We start from the raw sequence: 26,281 nt of genomic DNA, 5'->3' as shown, positions 1-26,281 counted from the left end.
ACAATTATTTGGAGGAAACCAGGAACAGTGGTGTTGATGAGTCTGCACACAGCAAATTCCTCCGTGCACATTTAGCTGTCGTCCTAGAGTACACATTTAGAGTCTGAAAGAAGATAAAAGAGCCCCCACAAAGATTGTGGTTTGAGACTCTTTCTAAATGAATTATGTATTACCTAACAGGGCATGTTAGGACCTGCAGGGACGACTGGTCACCTTGTTATGACCATTGTTGTTCCTGGAGCTCCATACCTTACAAGTGACAAACACCATGCGTTTGGTTACTCCTGGAGGACTGGAGACTGGAACCTGGGGCCCCTTCAAGACTTGGCTGTTGGGGCGCCTGGGTGGCTCAGTGGGTTAAAGCCTCTGCCTTCGGCTCAGGTCATGATCTCAGGGTCCTGGGATCGAGCTCCACATCGGGCTCTCTGCTCGGCAGGGAGCCTGCTTTCTTTTCCCTCTCTGTCTGCCTGCCTCTCTGCCTACTTGTGATCTCTATCTGTCAAATAAAATAAATAAAATCTTAAAAAAAAAAAAAAAAGACTTGGCTGTTACTTGACAGCTAACTTGATTCACAAGTACCTAAGTGCTTTTCTAATTGGCACTTAAGTATTCTCGTGAGTGAGTCTTACCCCGTTATTGTCAACACCCAGTTCAGGTATACAGATAAGCCATCCCGTTCTGTTAGTCTCTAACTGATTATATTCCTGGGTTTTGTTCTGCTGGCTTTTCTCTTCATTTCTTCTTATTCTTCAATCACATGATTTAAGTTTTCTGCCCTTTTTCAAGAGCTAGGATGGGAGAGAATGGAATAGTATATAAAGTTTGCAATTTAAGTGTACAGATGGAAGGTATGTCCTTATCTCCTCAAAAACTGAAAACAGGCATGTGGGTGATGCCATTGGTTGAATGTACAACTCTTGGTTTAGGCTCAGGTCATGATCTCAGAGTCGTGGGATCAAGCCCCGCTTTGGGCTTCGTGCCCGGCATGAAGTCCGCTTGAGACGCTGTCTGTCCCGCTGCCCCTCCCACTCATGCTCTCTCTCTGTCTCTAAAATAGATAAATCTTTTAAAAACAAACAAACAAAAAAATGGAAAACCTGACAACAGAAAAGGAAGGCAGCAGAATGAGGCCTTCCTCAGCGTCTAGCACCGTTAGCGTCATCGAGTTTATAGCCTGTAACAGTAGCTAACATTCCGTGCACGCTGACTGAGCCAGCCGAGTGCTTTAAAGACCAACAGCTCATTGACCCTCACAGCTCCCCTTTGGTAGCACCATCCTAGTTCATCCTCACAGAACCCAAGGTTTAGAGATCGTGTAACTTGCCTGGGGTCATACAGCTCAAAAATGGCGGAGCAGCGTGTTCCCAGAGCCTTGGCAAGTGGAGTGCCTGTGAGCCAGACCCTGCACTGCACTCCAGGTTTACCAGTATCCTGAACACGGCTACTCCCCATGAGATGGGAGTTTAGCATATTCTTTTGAATCCGTGAAACAGCATCGGACATGGAAGTAGGCACTGGGAAGTTGTTAATGAATAAATGATGAGCGAGTGAGTTTTAGGGAGTGAGGGAGAGCCTAGAGTAGGAGATCGAGCCGACTCCTCTTACAGATCTCCGTCTTAGCCGAGCGAGGTGGCATACCCTGATAAAGGTTTCCTCGACCAGAGTCTCGAATGCTGACCCTGATCAGATGAAGAAAGAAGAACATTAGAATGCTTCTATTTGAAAATACACTCTTGAGAATGGAAAGCATTGTTTTAGATGGAGTGTGTTTGGCACACGGTGGGCCCAGATGTCTGCAGGCGAGTTGGCCCAGTTGGCTTCAAGTTGACCGCTCAGCCTGCTGATGGGCACTGAGCTCTCGACTCCTTCCCAGGGCAGCCGCGGGGCCTTCCAAGACTGGTTTGTGAACCCTGGCTTCTTGTCTCTGCAGTTCAGCCCCTGTATCCAGAATCACAGAGTTTAAGTGCAGATCCTACAAGGCTAATGCTCGCTGTCACATTTAATGTACTGCTTTTGAGACCTGCCTTGCGAGTGTATAGGTGCTGCTGCATTGTTATTTCAGCCAGAATTGTTTTTTACTGTCACAATTCAATATTGAAAATGCTCTAATTTTTTTGCCCCGATAACCTCAGATATAAATACTGCCTATGCTGATTCTTAATGTCAGAGAGAGACCGTAAGATCACAGTACTATTTTCTATTTAAAAAAAAAAATCTGTTGTATAATTAAAGGTAAGATAAGGTGTTGGGGAGGGACATTCTGGCTCTAAGGCATATGTGACATACTCTGGATGACTCAGTAAGAAAAATGCAAGAAATGTGAACAGGTGTGAGGCCAGCTTGGCTGGCCACACCTGATGCAAGAGATAAGAATTACATTGTCACTTGAAGTCTTGATGTCAAGCCTGTTCATCTTGGGCTATGGCCCGACCCCACCCTGGTGGCCACTGTGACCCGAGTGTTCTTCAGGCCCAGTGTGTGCGGTTGCCTGCTGGGGGGATCTGTTTGTTTTGATGACCTGGGGGATTTCAGACCCAACACCAGGAGTATCACCTATCAAAAATTAGAACCAACGTGGGTAATATTTAATAAGGTAATATTCAACATCACAACTTAGGTTACCAGTAAATAAATTCCATGCTTGTGGTTGGGCAGACGGCTAGTTTCTTTCTACTAGTTCTGTTTCTCTGAAACAAAAGCAAATCTATTTCCCATCTCAGGAAATCAAAGAGTTATTTGTAGCTTATCAAAGCTAGATAATGTGTATATAAAGGTCTGTCATATTGTTTTATCTGCTTCAGTATTTTTTTTAATTTCCATAATAAAAACTGGAAATAAGTGCTATTCATTGAGTTATTTTATGAAACCGAATGGAGTTTCAGACTGGTCTAATAATTCTGCTAACCCGGAGTAAGCCTACTCTATAGAAGAACAAGAGATTCCCTGAGCTTCCCTGAGCATTGGTTCTTCCTGAATCTCTGCATTTAGGACAGAATGTGATTGAACCGGACAACCAACCATCTTTCTTCCCAGCACCTGGCTTTCTCGGATCTCTTGCTTGGGTAATCCTGATCCTACTTGGGACAACGCTGAAGAGCGTGAGGCTTTTCTAGACCTGTGTGGCTTGAGTAAGCCACTTCAACATCAGATCACAGAGTAAAGTGAATGCTGAGTACCTCTGCAGGGCTGGAGGGCTGTCAGCAGTCAGACATACTGTCCTCCTTCTCCTCAGTCCTCATCTTATAGAAACACCCTATTCTTTCCCATAAATGCTATGATATTATTTGAATCAAGCCGCCCTTCAAAAGAAATTTTTACTAGGCTGCCAGAAAAGTCTGTACCAGGCACATATCTGGGTGGGAATTCCTTAAAACAAGAAAAAATGTTTCCAGCCCTGCCCATAATACTTCCTCACTGAACAGTATCTCAAATGATTAAGCTACTGCTTCTGTGGCAAGGAGTCAAACATAGTTTGGCTGACCCAAGAGGCTGTGAAGTCAAAGACACCGCAAGGTCACATGATATTAACACTTTGGTACATCAAACGGGGATCAAAAATCAGTTTATGGGTGGTATTGTTTCAGTGCTATCTACGGTGCTATTATTAGTAGGCCAAGAATAATAAAATACTCATAATATCTCAAAGACTGTTAGGCATGCTGTTTCATCCTTTAACTCTAAGTATCCTGGAAACCCGCTCCATAAATGGGAATTAAAATATAGCACGGTCTGTTTTTTAGCTTGTCCAAATAAGGTCCTGTGTTGGGTCACAAATGCATAGCAGAGGACTGTGTGTTAACCTAGGTAGGTCTTTAACCTAAAGCATCAAAAATTTTTCTTGGATGAATTTCATGATATTTTTATTTTCTCCAGTCATTTACAATAGCTTTAGATATTTTGAATGCCATGAGAATGTTATTATTAGAACATCTCGTGAAACCCATTATTAGAAAAACCTCTGCCTCTGAAGTTACAGCTTCCCGTCGTCCTGGCTATTAAGCATTTTCCTGGGGATGTGGCCTGCGAGGGGCAGGCTGCTCTTTATTTCTCCTGCTGTCCACTTCCCTTGCCTAAAAGGGCACTACTGCTAGGTGTCTACTAATTTTCCTACGTAGATAATAATTGAATCTCATAGTTCAGACTTGGGCCTGCTAATTTTCATCTAATCAACAGAGGTAGGAAAACATAGTCTGGAATGCTAACTATGTGAATGAAAAATATTTAGTCATTCTTGAAATGATAGGAATGTTTTTCCAACAAGCTTAAATAAACACAATCTCTACTGAGACTGTGTTAAACTTTTTTTGGATAAGAGACAACTCTTAGGCAACCAAACAGAAGTTAATGAAGGTTATTAAGAAACATGCCCTTCAGAAAAGGCTCATGGACGTTTAAAAGAGAAAGATTCCGTTTTCTTTATGGTACAGACATTGACCCAGAAGTAGCAGAATTGGTTTTCTTTTAGCTTCTGTCAGCTTGTTAGAATTTAACGTTTTAACTAGAAATCACATTGTCTAGCTTTTCAGAGGTTTTCTGCTTTACCTAACCATGGCGCTCTTCAGACCGTCTGGTTTTGGTATGCTCGTCTTCATCTCCTCCCACTGCTGACCTCCGTTCTAGGCAATGGATCTGTCTCCAACACACTTGTTTTAAAGCACATGACAGCCCTTTTCATAGGAAGCATGTTTGTTGATACCCATACAAGGTCCAGTGATCAAGTAGCGAAATTATTTTTAGACATACCAAGATTTACATATCTAAGTGAAGTGTTTTTCCTTTCAAAATAGTTCTGTGGGAAAACTGCACAATTTCCTGCAGAAATACAGTCGTTCAAAATATTTTTGGTACTTCTCTGTGGAAACTGGCGTCGGAGCCTGTGGCCTATCCTTTTGAACGCCCTTAGCTTCGCAGACCCCTGACTTTCAAGGTTTATCAGCCTTTAGGAAACAGCCAGAGTCATTCACGTGCAAGTCTGGTGAAAAGAAGTGGATGATCTAGCTTGGTAAAGTCGTTCAGAGGAAGCAAAAAGGGACAGTAAAATAAAGGCACTTTATCTTCTATGACATAGTAATTTGCTCTGAAAAGCAACTGCAAAGAGAAGTTTCAAATAGAATTTTAACATGAATAGCATTTTAGCACAAGCATATAGCCTCTGAAAGTGTTATTGCTTTTAGCAATAACACTTATTTGTAAGTATAACTCCTGGTGTGTTTATTTAAAAAAAAATCAATTCACTTATGGCATAGTATTTTTTATGACTTCTAGGGGCTAGAAGCATTTATTTAAGTGGCCATGTATTACAACATTTTCGTGAAGTTACAGGTGTTCCATTCAAATATATTTTCGAATTAGACTAAAATAATTTCCCTATAGAAATAACTCTTTTAAGAGGGGTACTGATTCCTACATGATTTGTTTTTAATATCCTAGCTTTCTAACTCCACTTCTGGTGGTATCGTTTTAAACCGTTTCAGTGTATGGTCTTCAGTTGATCTTATAAGCACACAGTGATTTCCCATTATTTAATACATGAGGGTTAGCTTCAGAGACTGTAACCCAGTGAATTGTTTTAGAGGACCTCTTTAGAAGTATTTTCTGTGCTGTGTCTGTCTGATTATTGAAGATAAAATGTCACTCAAGTGTATAAAATGTCTGCTACAGTATTATTGTAAAAAAAAAAACAACAACAACAAAACCTGCAAGAATGAAAATGTCTGCTGAAAAGTGTCCCTTGGCCATTTGTGGATCTTCCATTAGAGGTAGCTGCTGAGGGGGCAGGAAGCAGGATCACACCGATGTACCCCGTGTCCAGCATGCACACTGGGACATCTGTAACCAGGGGCCCAGCACTGCCACGTCTTGGTCCGAGGGTCCTACCATCAGTTTGATAGAAATTCAGTAGGTAATAAGGGGTAATGAACATTGAGTGCATTTTTGAAATTTGTCAGAAACACAAGGCGATAGTGATGCCTTGACATCTTCTTTTTTAAATTTGAATTATTAGCAGTTAGACCATATTTGTACTTAATGTTTATATCTACAGAATATATATTTACACGGTGAGTGAATTTTACTTTCATACCTGAGAGATTAGCTGGATTCATCATATTTCTTTGAAACAGAGCCCAATTCAGGTGGCCAGAATACTGGAGACCGCAGAATTTAATGCTGGTCACCAATCGAAAATAAGATTCAGGACAAGGCTCTAGCTCTCACTGTGCTGCTCCGCTGTGTAACATAGTCAGGAATCCCCAAGAAAGTTCAAAGACCAACAAGTTCTTGGTCCCTGGGGAGCCTCAGAGCACTGAGCCCCTCTAGGTTTGACTTTTCACCTTGGCTGCTGGAGCAGACTGAGAGCAGAGTCCGTGAGCCACGTCCGCAACCTGCCAGGACCTCACAGCATGCACTCTGGGTGCTGGCCTCATCACTGGCTGCAGTGAATTCTTTTCTACTTAAAATTTACCTTGGCCCTCGTTTCCTCACTTTGAAAAAGTATACATGCATGATGATAATTTGAGGCTTTGGATCTGCTTTGGAATCAAGCAAGAAGGTATATTTAATGCTTGTTGAGATATTTGGCACCTGCCATTAGCTTATGCCTGTGCCTTGTATTTATTTGGTCCTGACGCTATTACCTTGGCCATCAGTAGGAAGACAAGATATGGTGCTCTTCTTTTTCACCTTAATTAGAAAGCTATTGCCCTGCACATTAGCTCACTTTCTAAAACAATCCAGGAAGTCTCTATTTTATTAAAAATTTCATCTAAAAAATGCTTAGCAATGATAATAAACCATTTGTGATGGCCATAGGCCTCATAAATTGAGAGGGATTGGCACGTTCAGATCTTTTCAAGATCATGATTCTTTTATCCTTTCTGGGAACTAAGTTTTAGAAAGGTTGGACAGAGATTTTAGGCCAGATTAATTCAGTAGGGATGCTTGACTGAGCTTGTTCTATTATTTGAGAGAGAAACCCCCAGTATTGTTGTTAAGAAAGTACCAGTTGAACTGTCTCTTACTGTTGACATAAGTCTTATTCGGTCCCACGTCTGAAACAAGGATCTGCTCATCAAAGACACCTTTTAGAGATGGGTCTTCTGTATCCTCTTGCAACAGGAGAGTGGCAGAACTACTGGCAAAGCTACCAAAATATTATGTATTTTAATGTAATGAGTTTGTCCTCCTCCCCAAAGATCCAAAAAGGCCCCCATCATGAGAGAGGAAGAACGGGGTCAGCCAGGCACACAGGACGATTGTCTCCGCTCACACTGGATAAGCTGATTATGAAGAGATTTCTGTTCTCTTCGAGACATCACGGACACAGTCAAAATGTGGAACAATGATATCAGACTGCCACTCAGCAAATGTGAAAGGCGCCAGTGGCTGGTCACTAACACGCTCCAAAGCTTACCAGACCATATGAAAGGATGTCATGGACCAACCCACATCCTAGATGCTTTTCATGTTATCACTGGAGATAGAAAAGGATGCTTAGGGTACAATGGACAGGGTTCAGAATGCCAAAGCAGGGGCCGTACCATTTATCCGCTGAACATTGAAGGCCTGCAAAAGGGCACATAATTCATTTACTCAGCCATCCTCTGAAACCAGGTCGAGCTCCAAAGCAGGCGGATAGTCATGACAACGGCAATTCTAGCAACAGGTAATAACCACGTAACACCTAGAGTTTGTCGTCCCCTCCTTATGATCCGATTTGAGCCTCACCGTGATACAGTGACGTTGGCATAGTGGATATTCCCATTTTATAGAAGCCCGAAGAGGTTCAGCACCACATGTGAGATAGTGAGAGAAGAGGGACTCCGGCTAAATCTCCTGACTCCAAGTCCATGTCCTTGGCATTGCTTCTCTTCAGACCCCCATTGTGAGAAGGGAGAGGCTGAGGAAGGTAAGTTGGTAAATGTGGAAGCACTTGACCATCACAGCTCAGATTCAGAAGCCAGTCTTGCTCCTGGCTCTCCTCTTAGTGCAGAGACCCAGTTACTGTCGTTCCAACCTTCGATCCTGTTAGTTTTCCTGAGCCTCTGTCTGGCTCAGAAATTCGGACCTTGCTGTTTGACCTCCAGGAAAGCCCGTTGAGGCTGCCCAGGGGTACGGGCCCCATCCAAGGACATGCGATTCGCCTTCCCTAGCTGTCTCTTTGCTCATGTGGTTGCCCTCTGCCCAGCCTCGTCTCTCCAGGCTCTGGGTCCTGACCGGTGGCACTCATGTGCCCCCTGAGGAAAGTAAGTGGGCTCCAGCTGCTGGGCACTGAGATGACATCGTCAGTGCTCTCGTTTGCATTCCAGTTTTCCACCATCCCTTTTCTCCTTCTGATTCTTGCTGACCTTTGTTTCCATCGCAAGGTAAATTTGCTGAGCACTCAGCAAGAGTGCCCATTCTTCATCCCCTGCAAGTTGTGTTGCTGAACTGAGTGCGTGCCCAGCTCTTTTCAGGACCATTTTGATAACGCTTTATTCATTTGGCACCATCAGTGAATTGAGATAGTCCTAGAAGTGAATTCCCCAGATAACTGAAATTTAAGTTGTCAGATTTTACATTAAGAATTTTGAGGGGGTTGGGGCATCTGGGTGGCTCGGTGGGTTAAGCCTCTGCCTTCGGCTCAGGTCATGGTCTCAGGATCCTGGGATCGAGCCCCGCATCGGGCTCTCTGCTCTGAAGGGAGCCTGCTTCTCCCCACCGCCCAACCCTCTCTGCCTGCCTCTCTGCCTGCTTGTGATCTCTGTCTGTCAAATAAATAAATAAATAAAATCTTTAAAAAAAAAAAAAAGAATTTTGAGGGAGACCTACAATGCTTTGCACACTTGCCTGCCTTCTCAAGCCAAAGATACAGATCATAATTTCACCTACTTTAGGCAGTTGAGTATCATCACCAGGTTTCTCACAGAGACTGCTTGGGTTTGGGGACTTTCGAGAGAGTCTGGTTCACAGCAGCCTTCTGATCTAGCTTGCTGCTCGAGAGAAGCTCATTTATTGAGCACGCACTATGTGTAAGGGACTGCTGCAGCAATGAGAATCCTAAGGGACTTGCTGTCCAGTCCTCCAGAAGGTAGGAAATTAGAGATTGAGCCTGTTGGGGACAATACTGAATGGGAGCCCTTCATCAAAAAAGTGTGCCCTGACTTTCCGTGCTCAGGCATCTTTGTTCTTCTTTATTCATTCATTTAGTATGACTGTGGGCCAAGTACTAGGCTTGGTGCTGAGGTTCTAAACCATGAGCAAACAATTGTTCCCAATGCAGGGACTTTTCCTCTCTGGTCCTCAGCCATTTTCCAGAGGGTTGGGCTGAGATACCAAAATTCTGACCACCTGACACACCCCAGTTCAAGACAGCTCTTAAAATGTGTGCTTACACACACATATACAAGTGTATTTATAAATATGACCCATTATTTCTGGTTAACGATTGCCAAGATCCATCTTCTAGGAAAATGAACAATAAAAATAATAATAAAACATAAGACAAGTTTAAAAGATTCAAATTATTGTTGGACTCCAGTCATTTTTTGAAAGCTCTCAAGCTGAATTCTTGGAAAAAGACATCTTCTCTATAAAAAAATTTAATTTGTCTTTTGTGGTCTTTTTAACAGTAACCTCAGAATCCTACTACTGTCTTTTCCTATTAAATATGAGGTTGGTAAAGGAAGAAAAATATCTGGAACAGCCAAGTTCCTTGGAAAAAGCATACAAAGTTAATAAATAGGTCTAAAGTAAATATATGGTCATTTCTCTATCTGACCATAAAATAATACAGATCTTGGGGACATTTTCACACCATTCATCTTAAAATAAAGAAACTGCTCTATGATAAGTACTTTAAAAATTACAAGGATGTAGGTGTTGTTATGAGAAGTATATACAAAGGAAAAAAGGATCACTAAGTGTGTGATGGCAGAAAGAATTTGAAAACTCCAGCTGTAGATTTTTTTCCATGACTTCATGAGACTTTTGTAAATACACATCCATGCCCCATGGAAATCCCCACCTTCCAGATTAGGGGAGTTTTGTATCCTCAGTCTGTCTCTTCTCATCATCTCCATGAATAGTTTCCCCTCTAGTTTCATTTGGGAAGATTTCATCTTTAGAGTACTTCTCTTCCCAAGCTGAAATTATGTTGACAATTTGGTGATTTATTGGGATGGTTTTCTGACTAGTTATGGTCACATTTGAAAAGCCACTGTGGTAACAGAATGACATATGAAGACACAGTAAAGCAGATAAGCTATCTCCTTTGGTTCTGTCTTGTCCAACTTTATCTCCAGTTTTATGGTCCTGGCCAAGCGCACAGTAACTGGTGGGCTATAGGACCTGATAGATTTAGCCTTCGAAAGTGAGTGACTCTTTGGAATTTTCCCACTCATAACCAAGACCAGCCAATCAATCAATCGACAATTTTTTAAGAATCTTAAGAGAATGCTTGAATTAGGACTGAAAAGAGAACGTAATTGTTCATCTCTGTCTCTCAACAGTCGAGTAAGCAGGCTTATGAATTTGCAGAGAAGAGCCACATAACATTATGCAAATCATTATCAAAGTCCAAAAGCAGGGGTAAATCAGATACAGATAGGAGTAAACTTCATGTATCTTGTTACACTTCTACTTGAAATTTTTTTAACTTACGAAAGAAATGTAAGCTGCCTTAAAAAAAAAAAAACAAAAAAAAAACTACCTTTTCTAAGAATTTGCAGATAGTGAGGTTTTTTTTCCAGAAAAACTTCTCTTAGTATGTGTGTGGGCACACACACGTATACACTCGGGCATGCTAGTGGCACTTGGGTGCTGGTAGGCAGCTGCTGCCCACAGCCCGGCCCCCAGCCCAGCCGCACACCCAGGCAGCAGCAGGGTGAGGCAGCACCCCTAGAGATGGTCGAAGTCTGGAACTAGAGCTAATTACCTCCCTGTCGGAGGCCGTGCTTTAGACAGACTCAGGAGGGATGACTCTGGATGTCTTCCACAAGTACTTTCCAGAGTCACCCACCCATACTCAAGAGCTACTAATTGGCTGTCAGCCTTCCCAGAGTTGCTAATCAGAAGGAGTGCTTCACACCTTTCTCAATGGAGATAATTAGTATTATTTGCGGGAGATAAACAGCTCGTAGTAATCAAGGTAATGAGAAAAACTTTGTATGCATTATTTCAAAACCAGAAGTTCAATGGAGTGATACAGATTAGACCCCAAGTTAAAAGCATCTATTAACATGTTCATTTAAGGTATAGCCCCTCAAAATATAAAAACTGGTGATTATATAAATTATTTCAGGAGCAAATTCACATTATTATTACACACTTTAAAATAACTGAAGATCAAATTACATTCTTTTTCGTTCTTTTGTTGTCCCAAATGTGTTAAACTATCTGATATGACAATAGGACTGATATTATAACTTTAAATCAACGTCTTAAAAGGTTATACTTAGGTTTCAACTTCTTCCCTTTCTTTTTGGAGAATTTTCCATAAAATAACAAAAAGCAAGACAGTAAAGAGTTTAGATTTGCTTAACACATATATATCTCCTGAATAATCAAATATATCTTATTTTGTGGTCTAGTGCTATGGCCTTGGAGTTAAAATAATGATTTTTTTTTTTAACTTTGTACTCCTGATCAAATTAACTGGGACCACAGGGCCTGAGCATCTCCATTGAGTGGATACAGTTGCTCTAGGAAATACATGAACATCCATGTAAAATATTGGTGGTGTTCTTCAGAAACTTAGTTCCTGAGGCTCTCTAAATCTTGAAAAATATGAATGTTTTCCTGGAAATATTTTTGCTGGGAAGGGCTTTGTTGGGCTAAGAGATGAAAAAATAGTTACCCTTAAATTTTAAATAAATGTAAAATAAAAAGTTAATGTGTGTTTATGTTATTGCATGTTATAATAGGTCTCCTTCCAGCATTTTGTTCTCTAAGGCGTAGGAGAATCAGTCGCTGAACACCTGCACTCCTGACCCAGTCCCAAGGGTTCTGGTAAAAATAGCCCTTCTGGACAGTGTCAGGTGCTCAGAGAGAGTGTTTGCAGACCATTCAGGAAGACAGCGGCCTGAGGAGAGCAGGATCCTCCACTGAAACGCGGGGTAGGAGACAGCAAGCAAACGATGCAGACGTAACAAACACCCGTTTCTGTTCTTTATTGCTTTTAGGCTCAGAAAATATTTCTAGAATTCTTCTCCACAAAGAAGCTGTTCCAGGGTTCCCTTTAGAAATAGTTGTAGCCAAAGACAATGAATTCCTGCTCTTTCAAGCCTTCTTCCTTTGGAGGACATTAAGGTATTTCTTTAATTCCTCAGCTGATTCAGTACAAGATGAGATGGAATTCCAGGCTGATCCTGTAGGCAGCACCTCGCTGAACTTCCCCTTGCCAGGTGCCAACCTTCGTGCAAATATTTGCTCGTTCTCCTAAATGAGGAGATCTGAGACCATTTCTCTCCTTTGAAAGGAGCCCACTAACACGTCTCTCCCCGGCCAGTTTGAAGGGAGACAGTTTTCTTTGCTCCGAGCAACAGGCATCATATACCATGATGCATCATTGTCTCCAGAAGTCTTGGCAGGACCTCCATTCAACTGATAATCCCCAGACCTGCCAAGGGCACAACATCTCACCATCATCCTTCTAGAAAGGCATGTACTCTCTGACCTTGTATCCCTTGTAATATAAGATCATAGAAATGCAGGATTTACGTGAGAATCTTTTAGTGTTCAGGCCAAGACTCATCAGGATATTCTCCATGTTCAGAACACCGTTGCGCAGACCAAGTATGAGCTAGTCGCAGTCCCTGACACACGCAGTTTAGGGTACTCGAACAAGCAGCTCACACATTTCTCACATGTCACCAGCACTTCCTTGAGCTTCTTTATGTGTCTGGCTTAGAAATAATCATATTATGATACCATGATTCTAGATTCTTTAAAATTACCTCTTCCCGCCCCAAGAATTTCCTGGGATAAAAACTTGGCAAACAATCTAACTAACTTTTGGTTGCTACTCTGTAAGGACTTAAATGTAACATTGATTTTAAATGCTCCAATTCAGGATGGTATCAGTTGGGTCTTTTGCTTTGGAGTTCATTATGAGGAAGAAGAAGTTGAACTGCAGTGGTCTTTCTTTCCCCAAACACTGCCGTGATGTTAGTAAAAGGACGACTTCTGAGATTACATGTGAATGTTTTGGACTGAGAGCAGACTCTCAGTTCTGTTTATGATAATATCAGATCTTTTCCTAGATAATTTGTAGTTGCATATTCCTGTTGTCATGTTGTTCTTAGAGAATCTAACCAAAATACAGAGAGGGCCTCATGGGGTAGGACACTGGGCTCTACAATGTTGAGAGAATGATGGAAGGGAATAGAATGCAATGCATGACTTCAGATGAAATGTTAGCTTGTTGTCTACAAATGTGTCTCTTACAGATCAGCATTTCCTCCAGGGACCTAGGACAATGGCAGTAAGTTACCCTCCCCCCTCTTCATGCATCACTACCCTCAAGAGGCTTTTAAAATTTGTTCCAGTTTGTACTTGTAAAGGAGAACAATACTTATTTGTTAAATGTCATAAAACGAGAGGACAAGTGTTAAAATACTATATTGAGTATATCACAGTGAAGGTTGTTGTGTTCAGCCAGTCTCTTGAGGGGAAATTGAATAGTTCTAGAGTAATTGATAATTTTCGTGAGTAAATGGTTTTGTTGAGGTTTTTTGTGTGTTTTAATATTAAATATTGAGGGAGACAGAATTTGAAATGTATACACTTCCAATTTCTTCCATCTAATGTATCATAAATGAAGGGGAAACATAATTTTAAAGGTACAACATAATTTTTTGTTCCTTGCCTTCTACCATGTTATCTGAGACTTGGAGGACATCCAGTAAGACTTGTTTTATCTGAATATTTACCAGTACCTAATAAACAGCCCTTCTCTGCATTTTCTTTTCATTTGTTAAACTGAACAAAAGTTATCATCCTGAATGTTGTGGGAAAACAGACTCAGCATATCTCCTCTCCTGGAGAAATGTGTGCTTGGTGGACACCTGTGACTGGGACCTTTCAAGTCAGTGTTGTGGTTCTGATCCTCAAGCCACCCGTTTCTTTTTTTTTTTCCCTGACTTTCTAGCCACAGATCACAGTTCTGATTTCATGCGTTAAACAAAATAAATATCAAAAGTAGCATTTACAGTACTGTCCTCATAACAAATCCCTAAAATTCACCAGAATTCACTGCCTTATGATTTTTATGCATTCCCAAGATCAGTGTAATCTGCCCAAATATATTTTTCCATAATACATTTTCTGAAGGCAAAAGTCGTTCATGAACTTAAATGTCAGGTAAGAACACAAGGTTTTGGTCCAAGTCAATGTGCTCAACACTTCTTCACCCATAGCCATTTCCTAAAGCATGAACACAGATTTCAAAACCCAGCCCTGATCTTTGCCCTCAGACCTCTAGCACATAGACCTAACTCCTTTCTCTGTGGGATAATCTAGAGTATAGTTACTTGAAGGTGATACAGGTCCTCTGTTCTGTCTGACATTTGTGGTTGGACTAATGTTGACAAAACATTGGCTGTCTTGTGGCTGAAGGCTGAAATGGAATCAGTATTTTGGATGACTGATAACAGTGGTGATAAAAGAAAGACCATATAGGTTCGAACACCAAAGATGTTGACAGTAAATTTTAAAAGAATGTCAGAAAGTGGCACGGCTGTGTTTAATTCACGGCATCATAAAACTTGCCTAAACTTAAATGACTTTTTGATGTTTATAGTTACCTTTCAGAAAGAATACGTGAGTGGCGGAAGGAAATTAGAAATTTTACAGTGGCGGAAAGTTCACATCAAAATTTCAGGGTGATGTTCTTCACACTGTGTTGCAATAAAAATAGAGAATGTGCTACACCCTCTTCATACGTATTTTTGCAGGGAGAATGCTTATCAAAGCATCTCTTGAGGAAGTCATAGTTGCCTACTACCTGTGAAGAGCTGAATCACTGGCCTCTTTTAGCAGATGGATAAAAATTTAGAACTCTTGATCTTAGCAGTGGCAGCTAAAACACTTATTTTAGTCTCTCTTCCATGGTAACGGGAAACGAAACTAGAGAAGACAGTGTGAACTAATGGATAGAGTGTTGGACAGGAGGTCAGGAACCTCTGTTCTGTTCTATTCCCAGCCTGCTACTGGGTTGCTATGTAAACTTAGATAAGCCAGTCACCCTCTCTGCACCTCATATTTTCCATTTGTGGAAACATAGGTAGAGACATTCCGTACTTCGCTCTTCACAAAGATACTGTGAGCACCAGCTTCCTCTGAAGAAGTTCATAGTATCTTCTGGTTAAAAAGAACTACAGAAATATGTCAGTGGTCCTGTTCCTTTTGATGACACTGTGACCACCATCTCATAGAAGTTGTCGCCTATCTGAGCTGCAAAGCAAGGATCATTACAATGGGCTTTGTACTGCATGGAAACCAAGACTGTGACCCTGGAGCCAGAATGCCAGGGTTTGAGTCTTGGGTCCATCACGTGCTAACTCTACGATCTGGGACAAGCGAGCAATCCTAGATTTCCTCATCCATAAAATGCGGAAAATGAGAGCACTCATCTCCCTGGAATGGGTGAAGCTTGAGGCATTTTAAAGAGCATTGCAAACATACGGACCCATAATGCACTTTACAGAAGTGTGTAATTACTTTCATCACCCAGGACAAATCTTCATTATTATCATGGCAGGGAAGGTAAAGCATCACCTTTGGCGTTGGTGTCTTCTAGGCTTTTCTTCCCAGAACGGCTGCTCGCTTTTCCTGCTGACGGCTTGTGTCTGACTCTGCCACTCCCATTGGCCCTGGGCCCCGAGCTCCTAGTCACTATTATCCATCATACCTGTAATAAATGAAGGAGTGTCACATAGAAGATAGGAAATCCAGATTTCGGAAGAGTTGCCAAATGGAGAGATAATTGACAGTTGGAAGCTATGCCCTGATTCTTACAGAAGATAAATGCAGAAAACATCAAGAGGAAATAGAAGAATAGTTAACAATTTACATGTTGTTGGTTTAACCTCTCCTGTCTGCTTTCTATAGTGGTAACCATCAGGGAAGTATAAGGGGAGGGTACCAAGAAATAAACAAATTACTCAAACGTAAAGAAAAAGAGTTTTTGGATTTTCAAAAACCTAAATAAAAATCTGTTTCAGGGATTAAAAACATTAGGAAAGTATAAAAGTTTAGGATTTGATGAAAATTATTGATTTTTTTTTGCAACTTACTGTAGTGTGGGATTTCAAAGATTGAATAGCGTCTAAGAGATAATCATATGTTTCATTGATTTTTTTTTCTCTTTTTATTATTAGAACCAACCTACATCACAATTGATCCGCCTGCATGTGGGGAGTTATCAAACTGTACGCTGACAGAGAAGGAGTGCATTTATGGTTTCAAACTTGATCACAATGGTTGTCGAACCTGTCAGTGCAAAAACAGTAAGTATACAGAAGATGGTGCCCTTTTTTCTGGGCCTAATAGGGTACTGTCAAAGCATATTATGTGATTGAGTATCTTTTTCATTCCTATTGATGACATTCCCTTAGTAACCTGAAAGAAAAGAAAATTTATACCTAACACCGACAAATACATAGTCATTTGGGGAGAAAGAGGTGCTTCTTTATTCTTCCTTGTGTTCAGATACTCCCTCCTGTCCAGCTGCATCACGGGGGCAGCCCCCCAGGCTGTGGAGGACACATCTTTCTAACCTCCCAGTCGGTGCTGTCTCTGACACCATTGCTGGGGTCATCCAATGACAAGGCGGTCACCCGCACAGAGGCTGTCACATACCACGTGTGGCAGCCATAATTCTCAGAATGTGCCTCACACTGTTTATCCCAGCTCTCTTCCATGTAAATTCCAATCATGTCTCAGGCCCTGCCCTCTGAAACTTTAGACAGAGTATATTGCATTGCTCCGGGGGGGGGGGGGGGGAGGAATTGCCCTTCATGTTTAAAATGATTTTGAATCCCCCTGATTCTTCTGCTAGAATAAACATCTTCAGTCCTCAGCCATTCCGCACGTTATGTTACCTAGTTTTTAGAACTTTCTTGGTCCTTTCCATCTTTGACATACGTACAAACTGTCACTATCTTTATGTCAGTGTGTGGCCCAGAAACAAACAGAATACTTCAGAATTTGATCTGATTTGTGCAGTGCTGTGGTGTGGCCTAAGTTTGCATTAGCACTTTGAATTACACATTATTGGGCAATCCTGAGTTTACAAGTTGCTAGAACCCGTAGGTGCTTTTTACATCAGCTGCTGGTAGGTGGTTCTTCATTCATTCTGTATTTGAATATTTAATTTTTTTAATGATACAAATACAGGGCCAAATTAAACAAGAAATTATCTTGAGAATTTTAAACCATTTCCCAACTATTTGGAATGTTTTTGAATCTTGATAATGCGATAAGCATAACTTGAGCGTCCTCACCCAGACTACTGAAGGAGAATAAGTTGTACAGAACCAAGGACAGATCCCCATTACACGGAAGACCTTCCTGCAGAATGAAGCACAATCCTGCCTCCCTCAGCGAGGTCCCTCAGCTAACATGTCAGCTCCGTCTCCACACAGAAGTCTGGAAACATTCCTATCTGTTTCTTCTCTGGCATCAAAACACACTGTATTTGTAGCACTCTGTTGCTGGAAACCCTATTTTAAACATAAAATGAAGTTAGTGGGGCATGGTTTGTTCTTCATGAACCTACAGTGACTACTGGGTGGTCATTGCTTTCCTTGCTCACAAATCACAAGTTCTTTCCGAAGAACTTTCAGTTGTGAATGTCAAGCTTGGTTTCTGTAGTTTTGGAACCCTTTGTCCTTTTTGAGTTAACATCTGGTGGCCTCCTTGAGTTTTCTGAAATCTCTTTCCGTTCCCTCTGATCTCTCAAACATAGACAGTGCTTCTATAATAAGCAGGTTCTCCGTGAGCCTCTGGATATAATTATCCTGGGCTCCGAGCCTTGGAATTACTTATGTAGATAGATGCTTACTTTCTGATTTATTAGTTATCTTGGGCTGAATGTCCTCTTAACCTTAACTGCCCAGCACTTTCTTTTATAAGAATACTTCTGATGAAGAAGACAGACGCAGAATAGGAGTTGAGTAATTGAGTTTTTTCCATTCACGTGTCCCCATCACTCTGCTTGCCTCCTGGAGTTGGTGATAAAACGGAGTTTACAAAACTGTTGTTGGGACCCTGGTGGTTACCATCTTTAAATGTCCTAGAAGCCTCCACACATCGGGGCTGTCCTGTTTGAAAAACTAAATTCGTTAGGGAGCTGCCTTGGCATCCACATGTGTCTGCGTAACTGGCCAACTTCGTTGTTGTTTTGATACCAACATAATTCGTATTGTATTGTGAAGAGTTTATATATTAATAGTTTTCAACTCTCTTGAGCTACACACCTCTCTGATCATGGGAGCATACCCGAATTTTTTTCTGAACTTTTTAAAGTCTAAAAATACAGATTTCTTCGAGCCTGATCTCCCCGCCTACTGCCTTCACCTGGGCTTTGCTGTTAGGAACGTTTTCACCATGTGGTTATGCTTATATAAGACCCCTGGCACTTTACAAAGAGCCCTTTGTAGTTAAGTCCAAAGAAACGATTTTCCTCCAGTTGTCATTGAAGCGAGTCAAAAATGGATCACTGGCTTTTTGCAGGGTGAGGCTGTTAGGAAAATTCTGCTCTGCCTGTCTTTGCAGTCGTGTTGCCTTCCGGCTTTGTGACAGGAATGTGCGTGTATACTGATTGCCTGGCACCTACAGTTCATGAACATGCCGGAAGAGATGGGTACGGGACACTGGTGCATTTTGTGTCAGTGGTTCGTTTTTTTTGTTTTTTTTGTTTTTTTAAGATTTTATTTATTTATTTGACAGAGAGATCACAAGTAGGCAGAGAGGCAGGCAGAGAGAGAGGGGGAAGCAGGCTCCCTGCTGAGCAGAGAGCCTGATGCAGGACTTGATTCCAGGACCCTAGGATCATGACCTAAGCTGAAGGCAGAGGCTTAGCCCACTGAGCCACCCAGGTGCTCCTGTCAGTGGTTTTTTTAATATAAATCTTTATTGGCTGTTCATGTATGCAAATTTTACTTAGTTGGAAGATAGATCTCTGGTCTTTCTTCCTTCTCTCCTCCTTCCTTTCTTCTTCTGCCTCATGTAATAGAGCACCTGCCAAGTTCTTGGTCCTGTACTTGGTGTTCATGCCACAAACATGAATACAATACAAGATCTCCTCCTGTAACCAATACACTAATGAAATATCACCATTTCAAGTCAAATTCTGTAACTTACAAATCCTGTGAAAAGGAGGCTTTGGTCCTGTAGAAGAATCCACGTACATGTTCGCACCAGAGGAGGGAAGGAACTGACCCACCTCCCAGGGCCTTGCTGGGCACTCAGCAGACGTTGGTTGAGCGAATGAGCAAGGAGCCATGAGAATTGGGGACGCCATTGGACATCATTCTTATTTAAGATCCCCGTCTGTGTTCTTGCTATTCTGACCACATATCCATTTTATCAAACGGAGATTCTTGACCTGGGTTAGTCTTTCACTGTCTCACTTGCTGCCACCTGATACCTAAGGACATAATTAAACACCAAGTGGCATTTGTCGGTTTGTCTGTATCATACAGAAGTCTGGTCGTCGAGCAGTCTGTTCTCACTCCCGTGTCGTTAGTGACCTGACACCTCTGGAAGGCACACCTGTAGGAGGGGAGTCAGTAAACCAAACTGTCCAGATGGTGAGTTGTCAGACCCCCGTCAGTGTTCACCCCTCACTCCCCTCCCAGGCTCTGGCAGGAGACTGAGCCGCATCTAGCTGATCACAGCAAGTCGCTTTACTTCTCTGGGCCTCCGTGTCCTCCTTTGTAAAGGGCAAGTAATAATACCTAGCTAACGGGTTATTCTGAGGACTGAGTAAACTAATGAATGCAAAGCTAGCTTTACTATCCAGGACATGGTAATTGTTACTCTGTTTACAGAAAATGATCGCTGTTTTACAGTCCATCCACTTCTGAGTCACCGCAGGCTGGCTGATTCGGAAAGCCCCCAGCTTCCCCACCTTTGCTCCAATACAAACCTGCCTCTGGTTCTTCCTGTCTTCTCAGGACACTCACACAAACAACTTCCCCTTTACCTTTTAATTTTAACTGTCAGATATTCTCATTCTCTTTACCTGGTTTTAGAAAAAGGAAACTTCCTTGCACTAAAAGATGGCCTAAGTATGTTCTCTTTCCCATTGCAGCTACTTGATAAATACTGAATTTGTCTGAATTTCTCCCCTACATAATTTTGTTTGTATCCATCCAACAAAGCCCATTTCACATGCTGTGGCCCTAACCATGCATACCTCAGTTTTCTGTTAGGGATTAGACCTTGTTTATATAGACCACAGGCATCAAGAGTGCTTAAAATCAGGCCATTGCCCAATAGATATTTCTCCCCTGTTCATTGCTTTGTTATTCATTCATCCTTTTTTCATCTAGCATTTGTTGACTGTCTACCATATGCCACGTACTAGGGATGTGAAAAAGATGAAAATGGACCTTATCCTCGACTAATAAGAGGCTGTAATGATACTGCAGTATAAGCATATTATACACAACCACTCTTAGATTGAAACTTTTAGATTGAAATTAAAACCCGGTGTTAACGACTCCTTTAAAAAATAAATGGAAGGTATAGGACAAAATATTCTTTTGTGTGAACATACCGTAGCTTTGCTACTTTAACCTGTAACAAATAACATTCTTATAACACTGCCCAGCAAAGTAATGCATCAAAGGCATACAGAGAATTTAAATTATCCCTGACTCATTTTCCCATATTTAGAATAAAGAAAAGAAATATAGGGGCACCTGGGTGGCTCAGTGGGTTAAAGCCTTTGCCTTTGGCTCAAGTCGTGATCCCAGGGTCCTGGGATCAAGCCCCGCATCGGGCTCTCTGCTCGGCGGGGAGCCTGCTTCCTCCTCTCTCTCTGCCTGCCTCTCTGCCTACTTGTGATCTCTGCCTGTCAGATAAATAAAATCTTTAATTAAAAAAAAATAATATGGTAGAAGACGTTTAAGTACAAGAGCTACAAAAGTTAAAACTAAAATCATTTAGGTATACTAGTAGTAACCTAATACTTTGTTGGTATAACCTATTAATAACATTACTTTTTAACCAAATAGACACGTTACACTTCAGCTTACCATATGAACTATATGTGGTAAGTGACATCTGTATGAATTAAATGCCATCCATCTTTTGTTATCTTATTTTCTACAACTTTAAATCAAGTGGATTTGACTAGATTATTTTTAACTTCTCTTCCAGTTTTAACATTCTGTAATTCTATAATAATGCTTTTATTTAGAAGCTGATGCAGGCGTAGCAAATTAATGGTAGCCAGAAGAAGAAGCCTTCCTACTTTTCATGAAAAACTTATCCGAATCCAGCATCCAGAGAAGGTTGCAGCAACAAATACAGGGAGGCAGACTCCACACTTCCATTTCATGATGACTCAGAACCAAAGTCGTAACTAAAGCCCAGAGTCAAGAGTGGGACAAGCATTTGTAGTATTGCATTTCTTTATTTAATCATCTCAGGACCTTTGTGGTGTTCCTAACAGGTTAGTGGGAATTGCCAGTGTCCACGAGTGGGGGGCACTGCAGCAGAGAAGGGACGTGGTCACATTGCGTTCCAAATGCAGTTACGTGGTATTCACTTAGCCTGAAGGACGGGTACAGTTGTGTCATATTTTGGTCCCGGGAGCTAACAGCCCTTTTTCTCCAGAGTAAACAGAGTTGACTGCGTAGCTGCTGTCAGCCGACTATGACGCACAGGCTGTGTACTTCGCCGTTACTTATCGCTTTCTCTTCGGTGGTAATTCTCCCCAATAGATTAGGAAGCATTTTTAGATCTCAGTAAAGTCAATGCTAAAAAATTCTGAACGTTAAAGCCACCGTTCTTTCTTTCATGCTACCTCAAGTGATGTGCTAAAGCTTTTCAGACAAACTTATAATCCCCCACTCACCTATAAATAAAGTATTTCTGCTTGCTTCTGCTCTTTATGTAAAGGTTTGCCTCGATGATACATTTATCATCGAAATGATACATTTATCAAGAAAAATCCGTAATTGATACATGGACCTACGACCACCTTATAGTCTTTAATATTCTTCCTTTCTGAGCTAGAAGATGGTATTTTGAGATGTGTAGTGAGTGCCAGTATTTTCGAAGATTTTAAGTACTAGCAGATTAAGTTTTTCCATTTTGTTGTTTTTCTCTTACTACGGCAGCCTGGAGAGTGGAGGAGTAAATAGCAAGAACTTTGATCCATTCATTCATTCAGCAGATGTTTATTGAACGTTCACTCCAAGCTAAACACCGTGATGGCACCTAGGCTGTATAAAGAAAGAAAATAAGGCCCTACCCCAGAGCCCTCTTCTGATAGGGGATAGAACGGAGACAGGCCCGGTCCACAGTGTTTGTGACTTAAAAATTCATGGAATAGAGAAATAAGCTTACAACTTTGAATTCAGTGTCAGAGGAAAAAAGGGTGGCTGTGAATGTCTTCTCCCTCCTTCATCATCCGTTAATGATGGAAAGAAAAGAAAACTGATGACCTTTCAAGTCCTATAATTACAAATTTTTAAATGAGCCATTTAGAATTTTGCTTTTAAGGATGCAAATTAGTAATCAGTTGCTTCGCAGTGTGATACAGACCCACAGGGTTATATTAAATATGTGTAATGAAAGGTTTATGATCAGGACAGAGTAGTAAATTATACCATAAATCACATTTTTCTCTCTAAAAGATAGCAGATTAAATGTTCGTGTATTGCCAGCTAAGATTCACAAAAAGATGCTCTCTTAAAATATTTGTGCAAAACCTGAACCTATCTCACCTGTTAACTGTAGTTCAGGGTCTAATTTTAGATGATAAATAAGGTTTGTGTGTGGAGGGGATACATGCGTTCTGTTTTTCTTAGTAACATGCATTTTTACAATATATATGCTTTAAGGGCATCCAAATAAAATACAGATTCGTTATTCTGACAAAAGTAGTCTTTGCTTCCCACCTTGCCAGCCCATGCAGAGCAGTAATCAAACATTGCTGCACTCTTGCCGTCGCTGTGTCAGCCTCATTACATTTGATTGACTTTCAGACTCTGCATTCAATGCAGACAGGCCTCAGGTTGCTTCTGTACACCGTCCCGCATGCTTCTCTCACCTGAACGTTTGTGTGTCACCCTGCAGAGTCCTACCTCACACCTTTGGAAATCTTCCTAGAAGACGTTGGTGAAGCTGATCTCTCCAGTACTTCCTTTCGCCTGCCACCGTAGCTTCTCCCCCCGACCCCTGTGTTTAAATTCTAAAATAATGTTACTGCTCGCTAACAGAGGACAGCTACACATCACACGAAACTCTGCTACGAGAGGAGAGTTTGAACATTTCAGATAGTGGATAAACTTTAATGTAGACGTTTTGGCACATAACACTTTTTAGTCAATTAGGCTTATCCAAAGACGTGGCTGTTCACTGGGGGTGGGGGGGCGATATCAAAATGAAACACTGACTGTTTGACTTTGTATCATGTTGTTAGACTTGTTTCTCTTTAAAGAAATGCTTTAGGCCGCGTACAATGTGCAGTGTCCCAGGATCATATCTAAAACTCCTAAGAGAAAACATTGTGTGAACATTGAAGAAGGTGTGTTATCCTAAGTGTTTAGTAGGAGCAAAATACATAATGCCGTTGGGGTGTAAGTGTCTAATTCTCACGTTTTTAACAGTGAATGGTGATCAGTAGTTTGAGGAACTCATCAAGAGCAAGTTCCGTGAAAAAACAGCACTCTGTCTCATCCACACGTCCGATTGTCGTTACCAGCCTGCTCTTGAGCACCAGATGGAGATACGCTTCAGAAATCTACTTTTCTGGGCTTTATTTTCTGGATTCTGGACTAGTACCAAGACGTGGAGTTACGTTGGGATTACCATGGAACAGCGGCTCCATAACTTTTAACCATTCCTCATGCCATGGTACAGTCCAGTATACAATCTAGCACATAATGTAGGAGAGTACAGTCCAGGATAGCATTCCGTCTGCGGAAGAGGCCCGGAAGACTAGGGGCAGGTCTGGACGTGTCGGCGAGTTCACCAGCACCTCACACCCTCCGCCTCTCTTCACAGGGGAGGAGCTGTGCTTGGGCCTCAAGCGAGGCTGTACCTTGGACTGCCCCTTCGGTTTCCTGACCGATGCCCACAACTGTGAGATCTGTCAGTGCCGCCCACGGCCCAAGAAGTGCAGACCCGTAATCTGTGACAAGCATTGTCCGTTTGGATACCTGTAAGTATTTCTTAATCCAGGAGCTCTCTTCTGAATTATCCGTAACTTAAGGAAATGTCCGAACTTATTTTTGTTAATTGTCTCGTGCATGTGTGACAGGATCAGGGATGCGTGGAGTCCAGAATACCTGTGCTCCTGTGTTCAGTGAGTCAGAAAGCAGCAAGGGGCAGGTTTTACTCTTACTCTTTGATGAAGGTGGGCCAGAGACTCATTCTGCCACTGTCCTTTGGGCCTTTTCTGTGAGACTTCCTCATGGCAAGGGCCTTTGGACAGGGCCTGGGGTACTGGAATTGTCATGAGACCCGAGTATTGCATGTGCTGCAACTTCTCATTACTGTCCCAGTGACTATATGGTGGTAATTTATTTTCTAATGTGTACTTTTAAATCAGTAGACAGCCACTCATTGGCCATGCGGAGCGTGCTTATTTGCCACGGGGCTGGTCTATAGTTTATAATATCTTTTTCTTCATGTAGCAGTGCCTTTTATGTATTTCCTTAGAGAGAAGAACCATTTTCAAAAGTTCTTTGTTGAGCCAAACCCCATGAAAATCTAAATTATTCCAGGGGGGAGAGGCAGTTCACATTTGTTTAGAGTCTATACTAACATCTATTTCTGCCTTTGTATTAAGATAGTTCCCTAAAAAATTATCTTTCATAATCTTGCTTTATCAATTTTTTTCCTTAAAGACTTATTTATTTATTTGAGAGACGGAGAGAGGGAAAGGCACACGCATGCCTGTGCAGGCAGAGAGCGGGTCAGAGGGAGAGGGAGAACCCTCAGGCAGATTCCCCACCGAATGCAGAGCCTGACACGGGGCTCCATCTCACGACCCTGAGATCACGACCTGAGCCGAAATCAAGAGTCAACCACTTAACCGACAGAGCCACCAAGGCGCCCATCTGCCTTTCCAATTTTTAATATATTTGTGTAGTGCTAGTAGTTATGAAGAATGTAGATTCATCATCTCATCCCTGCATCTTTAAGTTACCATTTTTATGGTTCCTCTTAGGAATTCCAGTTTAGCGGGGATTGGGGCATCTTAACTCTAATTTTGGGATAAATGGAGAATGTTCACTATCCTTAAAAAGTCCCCAAATTAATAAACCGTCATTGTTCTTAATCCTAAAATATGACTATGATACCAATAAAAGTATAATTATTTCTTAGCTTTACTTCTAATGTACAATAAAGTATTGTTATTGTAAGAGTAACTATAACCACCTGCTGCAGTATTATAGCAGCTCAGAATCAAGGTTCAAATCCAGCCTTCACCTTGGAGAGCAATCCCTTAGAGGACTGTGGAGTCCGTGTCATGTTCCTGCCGGTGAGCACATTCAGGGAGGATCAGGTAGACCACCACAGACAAATGAGGACTTTATCAGCTAGAATGTGTTTCAAGGACAGCATCTGAAGGAGAAATGTTGGCCGACACCATATGGGAGTGTGGGATGAAGGCAGCCTTCCGTGCCCCTTACCCATACCCATACTTGCTGAGTGGACTGTTCCTCTGTGTGTGCAGCAAAGGCTTACAGAAGGGGTGGGTGGACAGGTGGATGGGTATCTAAAGGAATGAACAACAAATCAGGTAAAGCCTTGATAGACCTTAAAAATGACTTACCTGTCGTGAGTATGAATAATTCATTTAATTCGCTCTTCTCACCATGTTGACCTAAATATATAGACGCTAGCACTCAGTTCTCATTTCATCTAGCAGATTGCGGTTTAATTGTCACTTGCGCAGTGGTATACCAAGGGTTTCCCATAGAGCTGTCTCCTCTCAGAGTCTCTTAATTTATCCAAGATGAAAAAGAACAGGGATGTGTGTGTGTGTGCGCGCACGCGCGCATGTTTAGTTGAACACCACTGTTGCCACTTGGGGCTGAAATCTTGGGATGAAATC

At 41.7% G+C, this 26,281-nt stretch overlaps 1 protein-coding gene across 2 annotated transcripts in view; it reads left to right on the top strand.

The window, feature by feature from the left end:
- The window catches only part of CRIM1 (cysteine rich transmembrane BMP regulator 1), a 188,105-nt gene that overhangs the window by 120,856 nt on the left and 40,968 nt on the right, over window positions 1–26,281 (top strand). For both annotated transcript variants that reach the window (XM_080814865.1, XM_080814864.1), the window contains exons 8-9: window positions 16,356–16,484; window positions 24,223–24,379. In XM_080814865.1, the coding sequence (XP_080670991.1) occupies window positions 16,356–16,484; window positions 24,223–24,379 (286 nt within the window). The remainder of the gene's footprint in view (window positions 1–16,355; window positions 16,485–24,222; window positions 24,380–26,281) is intronic.

The sequence above is a fragment of the Martes martes genome, assembly GCF_963455335.1.
Source record: "Martes martes genome assembly, chromosome: 9".
Classification (NCBI taxonomy): Eukaryota; Metazoa; Chordata; class Mammalia; order Carnivora; family Mustelidae; genus Martes; species Martes martes.
Note: the sequence above shows the minus strand (reverse complement) of the source record. Positions and strands in the feature narration are given on the sequence as shown.